Source organism: Mustela putorius, unplaced genomic scaffold, assembly GCF_011764305.1.
Source record: "Mustela putorius furo isolate JIRA1106 unplaced genomic scaffold, ASM1176430v1.1 tig00003863_pilon_pilon_pilon, whole genome shotgun sequence".
NCBI classification, from domain to species: domain Eukaryota; kingdom Metazoa; phylum Chordata; class Mammalia; order Carnivora; family Mustelidae; genus Mustela; species Mustela putorius.
This window is the reverse complement of record NW_025422015.1, coordinates 8,712,923-8,725,749: the sequence shown is the minus strand read 5'-3', so window position 1 is coordinate 8,725,749 and position 12,827 is coordinate 8,712,923. Positions and strand designations below refer to the sequence as shown.

General features: G+C 37.2%; 1 protein-coding gene across 4 annotated transcripts in view; it reads left to right on the top strand.

Moving 5' to 3' along the window:
* Positions 1-12,827, top strand: part of ADGB (androglobin) — a 172,548-nt gene that overhangs the window by 136,666 nt on the left and 23,055 nt on the right. For all 4 annotated transcript variants that reach the window (XM_013056253.2, XM_013056252.2, XM_013056251.2 and 1 more), the window contains one exon: positions 5,732-5,901. In XM_013056253.2, the coding sequence (XP_012911707.1) occupies positions 5,732-5,901 (170 nt within the window). The remainder of the gene's footprint in view (positions 1-5,731; positions 5,902-12,827) is intronic.

Genomic DNA, 12,827 nt, shown 5'->3' with positions numbered 1-12,827 from the left:
AAGAGTGAATGAGGTGTTTTCTTGCCAACTCTCCAAGGTGAACTTCTAATGTCTAAAAAGGTGCAAAATACTTTCAAATATGCTCAAGTCTAGTCAAGTGCAGGTTTTAAAAATTTCTGTGTGTATTTTCTTCAATAATTGGAAATTTGTTCCCAGTATATGGAAGTTGTGTGAATTATGTAGACTTACGTAAATCTTTAGAAAAAGAAGAAATGACACTTTGAAGCAGAGACGAGTGTATGCGGAAGGGCGGGGTTTGAATAGTTTGTATGATGACATCCTGATGAATACCAAGCAGGGGAAGTGAACTTTGTCTGGAAGTGAAAGTGACAGAAGACTGTCTCTCAAAAGATATGCGAGAGCCTATTTTGGACACACCTGACTGACAAGGCCTCCTACCAGGTGTAAGGTGTGGCTGGATAGAGACTAATTCTTGTCAGAGGAATATGCAGAACAGAGCGACCAGGAAAGCCCTATGCGCGTGTCCCACTCTTCAAGGCCATTCCCCTTTTCACCTAGGTCAGGAAGGGTGGGGAAGAAAGATCCAGGAATGCTTTCCTGTGCTTAACTCACAGAAATTCTTTATGGTTAATATGAACAGTTCATCTACTATTAGACATTGGTGATCCTACATTGCCATTACTGTTTAAGAATATATGAGTGGGTCCCAGAGCAAAAGGGGTACACACAGAAAAAAAAAAAGTAGAGTATATACCAATATGCTGAAACAATTATGTCTCATTTATATTAATAGTATCTAAAGACAAAATTTAATTTAAAATAAAAAATTTATAAATCAGAAGTTTTAAATGAGCACCTATTATTTTAGTCAAAATGAAACAAAACACACCGAAAAGAATATAATTGTATTTTGTAACCAAAAAGAAAACACTGGAGAGCTCTACAATTTTGATTATGATTTTTTTAGTGCCATTATGGGCCTCTTATTGTACTGTGTTTTTTTTTTTCATATATTATCCACAATTCTCATGAAAAAGTCTGAGAGATAATTATTACCATCTTGATTTTACACATGAGAAAATGAAGCTTAGATGCTGTAAATAATTTTCCTGCTAAATGCTGTAAATCATGGCCGGAAGAAGCAGAGTAAAGAGTTTCACTTACATCTGACTTATTCGAAAGCCCAGAACCTTTCCACTCTACGATTTTGTCCTTTAAAGACTTCCTAACTAGTAGCATTGACACAGTACTAATGCTCATAGAAGTTATAGTGGGTAACATTTATGTCAGAAGCTTTTGAAGGTTTTATGTGGAACTGATGTAGGGACTGTCAATTGGTGAAGGAATCCTCATGATAAACTTATGAGGTGGATGCTGTAACTACTATCATTTTACATACAACACTGAAGCACACACTGTCCATGAAACTTGCCCATGGTCACATAGCTAGTTACTGCACAGCTGTGATTTTAAATGGGAGTTAATTATCTACTAAGGGTGTCTGGGTGGAAAAAACAATAATACATGGTAGTACTAATTTCAAGCCTTTATTGTGTCCTCAATAAGAGTCTTTATTTAGGGAACTGTCTATATTTCTTTATTGAACATACAATTTTGCAGAAAGGGTCTTACCATGGTTTCTCTGAAGATCTAATAAGTTTCTCACCTTAAGTTGTCCAACACAAATGGAGTTCCGTAAACGAACCAGCATGATAAACTATCATATTTAATACATTTAGGTATATTAATGGATAAATGTTAAAATTCCAGAGGAAACTAAAAAATTAATATCTGAAATAAACACAGTAGTATAATTCATGAAATAGTATAATGTATAGAGTTGGGTAATGTTACAAAATTATAAATATAGAGATTATAAAATATAAGTTTTTTGTAAGTTAACATTTATTAGACTTATAGTGGTGATCATTTTCCAACATGTACAAATATCAAATTATTAAGTTGTCTACCTGAAAACTAATAGTGTTTTATGTCAATCATACCTCAATAAAAAATGAAAATCAAAAAAGAAGGAAAAAAAAAAGGAAGTTACTGTTAAGTGGAGAAATACAGCATAGCAGCAAAAATTCCTTAGACTACCTAAACCTCGGTTATTTATCACCTGAGAAATTAGAATAATAACTCCTATCTTTCAAAGTTGTCGTGAAGTTTCAAGATAATGTATATAAAGTTTCTAGAACCAAGTAGCCCTCACAAAAATGGCATTCTCATTATTAGGTACCTAAATAGAAAAGAAGTCTCTGGGAATAATTGCATCTTCTTTTTTTGACATAACATTTGACAATTTTATGTGTGAATGAGCAGCTACCAAAATTAAATTACATGTTGCATTGTATCATACATTTGCTGCTGAAAGCATCTAGCAAATAAATCCAGAATTGAATTGTATTATGAACTAGGAAATTTTTTTCTCTTATAAAAGCATTTGGTCAATCTTATGAAAGTCAAGCAGCTTTTGAATTTAGAATAATCAGTATCACATTTATAAATGTGAATTTTTAGGCAGCCAGCTTGTTTAAATGAAAACATATCAATGTCCGCTTACATATGTCAATTATATTTACAATTTAAGACCTAGAAACTTCAATTTTAAGGGTATGATGTATTTTTTAAAAGATTTTTTAAATTTTTTTGAGAGTGAGAGAGCACAAGCTAGGGAGTGGGGTGGAGAGGCAAAGAAAGAAGCAGACTCCACACTGAGCAGGGAGCCTGGTGTGGAGCTGGATCCCAGAATCCTGGGATCATGACCTGAGCTGAAGGCAGCAGCTTAACAGCTAAGCCACCCAGACATCTGGGTATGATGTATTTTAGAAAAATCATGACAAATACCTTCAATCTTTTAAAAAATATTATTTACTTATTTATTTTAGAGAGGGAGAGTGGGCAAGAAAGAGAGCATAAGCTAGGAAGGGATGGGGAGGCAGAGGCAGAGGGCTCAATCCCAGGATCCAGGGATCATGGCCCAAGCTGAAGGCAGATGCGTAACTGACTGAGCCACCTAGGAACCCCCTAATGTCTTCACTTATTAACTTAGCTTACTTTTGCAATTACAAATACTTTAGATCAAATAGAAATTAATCAAATTTTTTTCATTATTGTATTGGTACCCTAATTTAAAATTTTATGTATATCCTGAATTCAGTGGAAATATCACATTTACTCATTTAAATTTAACATTTAATTTCTATGAGAAAGAAAATATTTAATATTTTCTAAAAATTCACATCTTTATAACTCACAATAAAAAAGGAAGGCCTAAAATATAACTGCATTCAACTCAGAATATTTCTGTTATAACTGTTTAGGAAGCTTGTCCTCTGGTTAACATGAAACAACAGTGCCACCTTTAGTGTATTTTAATACCTAGCTTTTAGTAAAAATTGCCTGCTGAGACAGGTGACTTTTTCTTAAGGAAATAGGAATTGGAGGATCTGGAGCAGGTAACCCTTTGTGATACCAACTACCTCATACATAATTAATTGTGTTGTTATTTTAGCGTCTTTTTGCCAATATGTTACATTTTTATGTTACTGGTCTGGGCCTTTCAGGTTCTAGTCTATTTGTAAAGTCACATATGTACTTTGTTTATCATTCTCAAAATCTTTGTTTTCAAGCCCCACCCAATTTTATTAGCATGACTATAACACTATTTCCTTAACTCTAATTAATGATATATTGTTCTTTCTTAGGCACAATGTATGCATTCCAATTCATGGTCTTTGAAGTAACCAAACATGATGAGATTATCATCTATCTATTATTTGTCTATCTATCTATCTATCTATCTATCCATCGCCTAAGATTTTCCTGTTTACATTTACCAAGTACAATCACACTTGGTAAATGTATACCTTATCCTGAGCAACTATTCTAGCTTAGAAATTATGTTAATGTTCTAATCCCATTCAGATTTTAGTTCCTGGATACATAAATCTGAATTTTAATCATAAAAATATGTTTCTGTAACTTTTATGTCTTATTATCCACTGAAGATTTCAGTCTCCTATATTCTGGATAAATGTAAGGTAACATAAGAGGAAAACTATTACGACTAAAGTCATAAAGCTAAAGGTCTTTTCAAGTTCATTTCCTCAACAGATACTGCTTGAGCATTTCTTCTCTGCAAGGGGTTTATTAGTTTGTGTCAATGGTCATTTACTCTAGAACCCCTCTAATTACATGAATATGCAATGTGAGGTCACGTTTTTCACAGGTTTTGAATTAGTAGGATATTTATTCTTATACCCTACTAATACCTTACTGCTCTCCACACATACAATTTCCCTAAAAAGCTTCACATACAATCTGATCATGAGTTAAACAATCTGATCAAGTTAAACAATCTTATCATGAATACATACTATGAATTCAGAAATATATTAGGTGAAATTAGGGATCAAAATGAGGTGTATAATGACATTCTGGCCTCTAGAGAACTTGCAATGCATGGGAGAGAAGGTTACTATACTGTTTGCCATTAAAGAATAAGGAAATTATTTTATTTTATATATTCATAACATAAAGAAAGATGATGTGCCCCTGCTATATGCCTGGCACCACACTATGTGCTGACACATGTAAACTTGAATAATATAATATGTTAATTTGAAGGAAATCAAATGCACCTATATATATGATTCAAACTCTAAGACCTATGGATAGTGAGAAAAAGAGCCCAGAAATACTTATTGGTGCTGTTTGAGATTCAATTTTAGCTCACATTTGTTAATATCTTAAAACCCAGTGTGTATGATACTAGGTACAATCCTATTTTAAATGACCTATATAGTTTATTTGTAAACCCCATGGGCATGGTATTAACATCTCCATTACATAGAGGAAAAAACAAAATCAAAAAAATGTAATAAATCTGCCAAAGTGAACCTATTTAGTGACTGATCCAAGATTCACCTCCAAGTCATTTGATGACATGACCAAAGATTTTCCCTTGTACAACACTTCACAGCAACTGGGATTGTTGACAGAAAGACAAGTTGCCCCCTTGTAAAACTGTGGTACGTATAGTCCCTTTACAGTCATGCAGGATAATCTTCCCTACTTTGAAAGTAGCTAATAACTGGCGCGAAGCCATTCTTGACAATTACTATTTAACTTTCCTAATGGGATGACTTACAGACTACAGTTTTGAAAGGGGCTAACATGTCCTTTGAACTCATTTGAATGCTAACTCAACCCCAACAGCTGGGGGAATGTAAGCAAATTTTTGCTTCTGCTCTGTTTGGATGCTTTGAGAATTAAAAAAAAAAAAAAAATGAAGAAGAAAACATAGTAAGGATTCAGCAAATGTTATCTGTTCCTCTGCCACTGGTTATGTAGAAAGAACGACTAGAACATAAGGCAAAAAACCCTTCACGTTCTCTTTTGAGGAAGCAGAGGGAAGAGAATAATACATATGATAGCAGAGATGAATACATTCAGTACTGTGGTGGGGATCCTGGCCAAGGAAATTAGGTGAGAAAATGTACTGAAAGCATTCAGATTGGAAACACATTAGATAGTGATAATTTTTGCCTAATCTTACAAATATATTAAAACCTACTGATTTCTCTACTTCAGTGGTGTATGGTATGTGAATTGGAGTCACACAGATCTTTATAAAATATTTCTTTAAAAAAGAAAAGAAATCCAAACCTCTTCAACTAACAACTTTTTACTGACTTGCTCCCCTTTTCCTGCATGACATGATTTTATTGTTGTGATTCACTGGTTTCCATTTTTATGTCTCTAGCTCATGGAGAGAAACATGAAGAATTAGTTACCTTGGGAAGCCCAGATTCCCATACTATTAGTGAGGGGCAGAAATCTTCAGGAACTTCTAAAACAAGGAAAGGCAAGGAAAAGTCTTCGGAGAAAGACAAGACAGCCAGAGAAAAACAAGCCCCTCGCTTTGAGCCTCAGGTGGGTGTACTACTTTTTCTCATTGGAGTCATTTCATAAATGTATGTCCATTGATTTCCCACTTGTCTATCTCTCCCAAGGACAAAAATGAAAAATTCCACCTCCTTGATTCTAGCAACCATCTAGATAACCTTAAGGACATTCCTTGGACACCTTCTGCAAGCTGCTTTTCCCAGTTCAGTATCGAAAATGGTTAATCAAACTTTTAAGACATGTATGTCTATAAGACACTGTTTTGGAGCTTTGGGTTTCTAATATTAATATTATACAGTCCCTATCTTCAAAGAACTTGCAGTCTAATGGAGGCGACTGAAGATAAACAGAGTTTTAATGTTAAATATTACATGTGAAGTGGTAGGACGAAGAGGTACTTATTCTAGCCTCTTTCTCCTAGAGGAGCCAAATCCGGACCTGAGTCAATGAGCAAAGATATTCTAAGGTGAAAGTGAACACAATCTCTGTGTTTTGTTTTTCTGGTTTTGTTTTGTTTTGTTTTTTTTCCTTTTCCGGCACTGAAGTGTGAGAGATGGGGCTGGGGCGGTAAATAAGAGTCAGAACGAGAAAGGCCTTTAAGCCTCATTAAGAGGCTGGGATTCTGTTTATAGCCAAGAGGTCATTCCTTCCAAATTCCTTCAGGGCCAGTTCGGTAATTGCAATGACAGGGGTAAAGAAGAGGATGTGAGGGCAGAGTTGAGGAGTGCGAGTATAGGCCGAAAGATACTCAAATTTAGGTTATTTAAAAACACTGAACTCAAAATACCTATGAGGATAAAATCTTCCCAACATTTGTCATCACTGTTTAGGCTCAGCAAGGCTGGGGGTGGGTTGGGAGACAGGAGGTTAAAAAAACTTATTGGCACGATCAGATTTATATTTCAGATATGCTGGTGGCTTTTAAAAATATACATTTAAGGGGGGAAAGACTAGGGATGGGGAGAATAACTCAAGAAAGTACTGCAGTAGTCCAGGCAAAAGAGGGCAAGTTGTATCAGGTACAGGTGAGAAAGGAAGAAGACGACAAAAAGAACTATCGAGGGGGGTGCCTGGGTGGCTCAGTGGGTTAAAGCCTCTGCCTTCAGCTCAGGTCATGGTCCCAGGGTCCTGGGATCGAGCCCCAGATTGGGCTCTCTGCTCTGCAGGGAGCCTGCTTCCCCCTCTCTCTGCCTGCCTCTCTGCCTACTTGTGATCTCTTTCTGTCAAATAAATAAATAAAATCTTAAAAAAAAAAAAGAACTATCAAGGAAACAAATAGTTTATGTAGTTATTAATCCCAAATGGGTGATAAGGAACAAGAAAAAATAAAAGATATCTCTCAGGTTTACAGCTGAATCAACTGAACAGGATGTTGGTACCACTAGTACAGAACTTTAAAGGGAAATTAATAAATTAGGGGGAAAAGGCAGTGATCATGTCCTACAATTCAGTAGTAGAAAAGCTGTCCACCTGCATTGCCAAGTTTGTCTGTCTATCTATCTGTCTTTCTTTCTTTGCTTTCTAGATTTTATTTATTTTTCTGATAGAGAGAGTGCTTGTGAATATATGTGTGGGGAGGAGGGACAGGAGAAAGAGTCCTGAGCAGACTCTATGCTGAGTGCAGAGCCTGATGCTGGGCTCCTTATCATGACCCTGAGATAGGTCCTGAGCTGAAACCAAGAGTTGGATGCTTAACAGACCGAGCCACTCTGGTGCCCCACCAAAGTTTAATTTCCCAGTTGGAGTCTGCCTTTGGAAACATGATGAAATAAAGCATAACCTGACCTCTGCTGAGAGTAGAATAGAACTGATGGTGGTGTGTGTGTGTGTGGGGGGTAATCCCTTGGGTGGGGCTCTTCCCTTGTGTTGGAATTCAGTTAGTGCAGGCTGACCTAGTCAATGTCAGTGTTGGGAAGAGGCAAGTTGCCAAGGCTGCAGAAGTTGCAACCTGCATCCCATGAAACAAGAAGTCTTGGAAGGAGAGAAACAGCTGCATATTTTTGTGCTCACCCAAAGATTATTGGAGGATAAATCACATCAGTCTACAAAGAGGTTTTCATACAAGCAAAATAAGATGTAAATGAACCAAAAGAGAAGCCGATTTTATGGTAAATCCTGTTATTCTTCGAACACCCATAGTTTACAAATTGAAATTTTAAAGCTTTAGGACTTCAGCTCCCAATGGACTTATACAAGTGATCATCCCTATGTCCTATTTTTATTTACTTACTTATTTATTTATTTATTTTTTGGTAAAGATTTATTTACTTATTTGAGAGAGAGCACAAGTCAGGGGAGAACAGTGGGAGAAGAAGAGGGAGAGAATCTCCAGCAGATGCACACAGAGCCCCACATAAGACTCAGTCTCAGGACACTGAGGTCATGACGGGAGCTGAAATCAAAAGTTGGACGCTTAACCGACTGAGCCACCCAGGTGCCACACAAATGTCCTATTTTTAAAAATACTTTGAAATTTGTTTTGAAGGTTGTTTTTATCCATTAGAATGTAAAGATTTCACATTTAGCTCAAGGTAAAGCAAGTTTAAGAGTATTTAAAAAAAGTCAGTTAGTGACTGGTTAAAACAGAAAAACATTAAACAAACCATCAAATCTCTGAAGAAATACAGTGTTCTGTATAAGAGCAAAAAATAGTCTTTTTGTGGGGGGATGTCATGGTGTGAATGAAGACAAAGATAGACAAAGTAAAGCCTTTTATTATACAAATAGTTATTACCACAAAATTTGAAGAGTCATTCCAATTTCTACCAAATCATATTAATTCAAACTTCAGGTGTGAGGGAAAAAATGCCTAATAAAAAGAAAATAAACATTTCCAGGACAAATCAGAAATTAAAGATAAACACATTGAAGAAGAAAAATCCAGTTCTCCAGGTCCTAGCATCCTGACTGACAGAAGTTGTGCTCATATTTTCTTTATACGCCATGGACAAGCCTGCAAGCCCCACTGGGACAGCTGAGATTCTTCCAGTTTCAACAAAACAAAGTACTGCTAAACTTACTTTCTTATCCCATTGAAGGTGTACAAGCCTAATAGCCAGTTATACTGGTGGGCTTATCCCCAGATCAAAGTATGATAGAGTCAGAAGAATAAAAACAGGTGATCAAATCTGAGCAGACTATGGCAAAGACAAACAAGCAAAGGAGAGAAAGAGTTTATCTCTTCAGCAAGAAAAGGGTACAAAGGTGAATATTAATGACAGAACCTGAGCTTGAGTTCAAACATTAAGAACAGCAGACCCAAAGCTTGGCATTAATAGGATTGAAGAACTGATTCTTTATCTACTGGAATGTCTTGAGGGAAAAGAAGAGGATTTTGTGGAAAGAGTTAATTTATATTTATTACAACTGATATAAAATGGTGCTCTTTAGGCCTTAATTGGCTTCATGAAGCCAATGAAAAGAGATATCCAAAGTCTCACAGCTGATGGCAGAGGAGCAAGGGGATGTGGTTGCTCTTCAGATACTTTGAAAATTAGTTGAAATTACTTAGAACCCATTTCCTCAGCATCTTGACTGCATTGTAGGTATAAGCAAAGGGCCATATGAGCTTGCATATTTGGGTTGTTTCATAGGGCCCTGGGTGAATGTAAGGAACTTTATAAAAAATTAGCATCACATATGTTTTATTAAATGTCATTGTTAAAGCAGTCAAAATGAGTTGGAGCCAGGCATTTTATGAGTCAAACATGGGGAAGTACTCTTAAGGTTAGAATGGGATATGAACTAATGACTGAATGAGTAAGAAGGCCCAGCTGTGTTGTGGTAGCTGCAGTATGTACCATGATAAACAGGGGAAGAATGCCAAAAGCTTTTGTGCTCAAAAACTATGGTTATTTCCCCGGAGTCAAGTCTCACTATTTGGGAAACTGTCCATATAAAATGTGGCAGGACATTTGAGCCTCATCTGCTACTCTAGGCTACTTTGCAGATTGTAGATTTGATGAAATGATCTTCATCAAGGTGGTTTGCTTCTGAATAACTTCTAAGTGTTAGCACTGCATGAGCATAAACATTTTGGCCAGATGTCCCATAAATACATAGTATCCCTAGGCACTGGACATTATAAGAGACATGTGAGAGATACCATGATATCCATAAGTTTGAAAACGAAACTGTCTAATGTTACAAACTGCTATAGATATGGAAGTCCATATAGATCTTGATTTATTACTTCCTGATATCTATTGTAGATTTAATCCTATAATGTGTGAAAACATACCTCTAGATGAAAGTCAAAATGAAAAGCTGAAGTTGGAAGGGTTGAGGTACATTAAAAAAAAAAAAAATTTAAATAAAGAAAAGAAAAAGATGGCGGAGGAGTAAAGGACCTTCTTTTAACCAATCCCCTGAATTGTGCTGGATATCTACCAGACCATTCTGAACACCCATGAAATCAGCTTTTGATATAAGAAGATATATCTGGATCTCTACAAACAGAATATTTTAGGTGGTTGGTCTTGAGGTAGGAAGCAGGGATTCATGATTCTGTGGGCATCCATCAGAAGATAAATGGAAGAGGGAGGGAGCCTCTGGGATCCTGTGCTACTGGAGCACAAAAGCCTGCCATACTAGGGACTGGGCACAGACTTGCAGACTGGTAGCAGTGAGGAAAGGACTTTAGGGCAGCACCCTAGACTGAAACCTGGAGCTGCAAGGACAGCTGCGAACTGGGGGCGACTGGAGGTTTTAGAAGCACAAAGGACAGAGACATACCTGGACCTGGAAGCAAGAGCTCAGAGAGCTGCTGTGGGGCTCACAACCAGGATGCTGTGGTTTTTGGCAGCACAGACAGAAGTGGAGACAGTGTGGCCTGGAGAGCTCACTGAGGGGCAGACTGCAATTTCTCTGTTCTGAGACAGAGGTTTGGATACAGATACTTCTGCTCTGACTCTTAAGGGGGCGGGGGGATGCAGAAAGCTGCCAGAGAAAGCCACCAGAGAACAAAAGTCCCCCAAACTTGGTTTTCACTGAGCCCATTCCCCCTCCACAGTAGGCAGAACAATTCTACCCAAAGAGGGTTACCTGAGTAACAGTGTGACAGTCCCCTCCCTCAGAAGACAGGCTGGAAGAACAAGAGGCTGACAACCCTAAGGTCTCTATAAAACAAGTGCATCTTCCTTGGCTTGTGGTCAATAATTTGGACTTCCTTCAACCACCTCTCAACAGAATGACTAAGAGGAGGAACCCCCAACATAGGAAAGACCAGAGACTATGATCTCTGTCACAGAAATAATGGATATATAAGCAAGAGGTCAGAAGCAGAATTCAGGGGAACAGTTACACAGACAATAGCTAGGATGGAGAAAACTATTAATGGCAACATAGATTTTCTAAGGGCAGAAATGAGAACTGATCTGGTAGAACTTAAAAAATGCTATCAATTAGATCCAATCTAGTCTAGATACTCTAATACCTAGGGTAAATGAAGCAGAAGGATGAATTAGTAATCTAGAAGACAAGCTGATGGATAAGAAGAAACAGGAGGAAGCCTGAAACAAACAGTTTAAAATCCATGAAAACAGAATTAGAGAAATAAATGATGCCATGAAACATTCCATTGTCAGAATTGTTGGGATCCCTGAGGGGGTGGAGAAAGAGAGAGGACTAGAAAATATATTTGACTAAATTGTAGCTGAGAATGTCCTAATCTGGGGAATGAAACAGTATTTGTGTCCTAGAGGCAGAGAGGACCCCTCCCAAGATCAAGGGGAACAAACCAATGCCCTGGCATGTAATAGTAAATCTTGCAAATCTTAGAATCAAGGAAACCATTTTAAGGGCAATTAGGGGGAAGAGATTCATTACATACAGAGGGAGGAATATCAGAATAATGTCAGACCTATCCACAGAAACCTGGCAAGCCAGACTGGCAAGACATATTCAGGGAACTAAATGAGAAGAACATGCAGCCAAGAATTCTTTATCCAGAAAGACTGTCCTTCAGAAAGGATGGAGAGATAATGAGTTTCCAGAAGCAGCAGAAACTGAAACAACGTTACCACTAAGCTGGCCCTGCAAGAAATATTAAGGGGGGGTCTATAAAAAGGAAAAAGATCCCAAGAGTGATATCGAACAGAAATATATGGAGACAATCTATAGAAACAAGGACTTCACAGGCAACATGATTGACAATAAAATCATATCTTTCAATAATCACTCCCAATGTGAATGGCCTAAATGCTCCCATAAAATGGCACAGGGTTGCAAACTGGATAAAAAGACAGGACCCATCCATATGCTTTCTACAAGAGACTCACTTTGAACCTAAAGATACATCCAGACTGAAAGAGAAGAGATGGAGAACCATCTGTCATCCCAACGGACCTCAAAAGAAAGCTGGGGTAGCATTTCTCATGTCAGACAAATTAGATTTTAAGCTAAAGACTGAGTTAGAGATACAGACGGACATTATTTCACTCTTAAAGGGTCCATCTAACAAGAAGACCTAACAATTGTAAATATCTATGTCCCCAACATAGGAGCAGCCAACTACATAAGCCAAATGTTAACCTAAATAGACATATTGATGATAATACATTAATTGTAGGGGACCTTAACACTTCACTCTCAGTAATGACAAATCATCTAGGCAGAAAATCAACAAAGAAACAAGAGCTTTGAATGGCACACTGGACTGGATGGACCTCAAAGATATATATAGAACATTCCACCCTAAAACAACAGAATATTCATTCTTCTTGAGCACACGTGGACTATCTCCAGAATAGACTACATACTGGATCACAAATCAGGTCTCAACTAATACCAAAAGACTGAAATTATTCTCTGCATATTTTCAGACCACAATGCTTTCAAACTATAATTCAATCACAAGAAAAAGTTTGGAAGAAATTCAAACACTTGGAAGGTAAAGACCATCTTGCTCAAGAATGTTTCAGTCAACTAGTAAATCAAAGAAGAAATTCATCAAT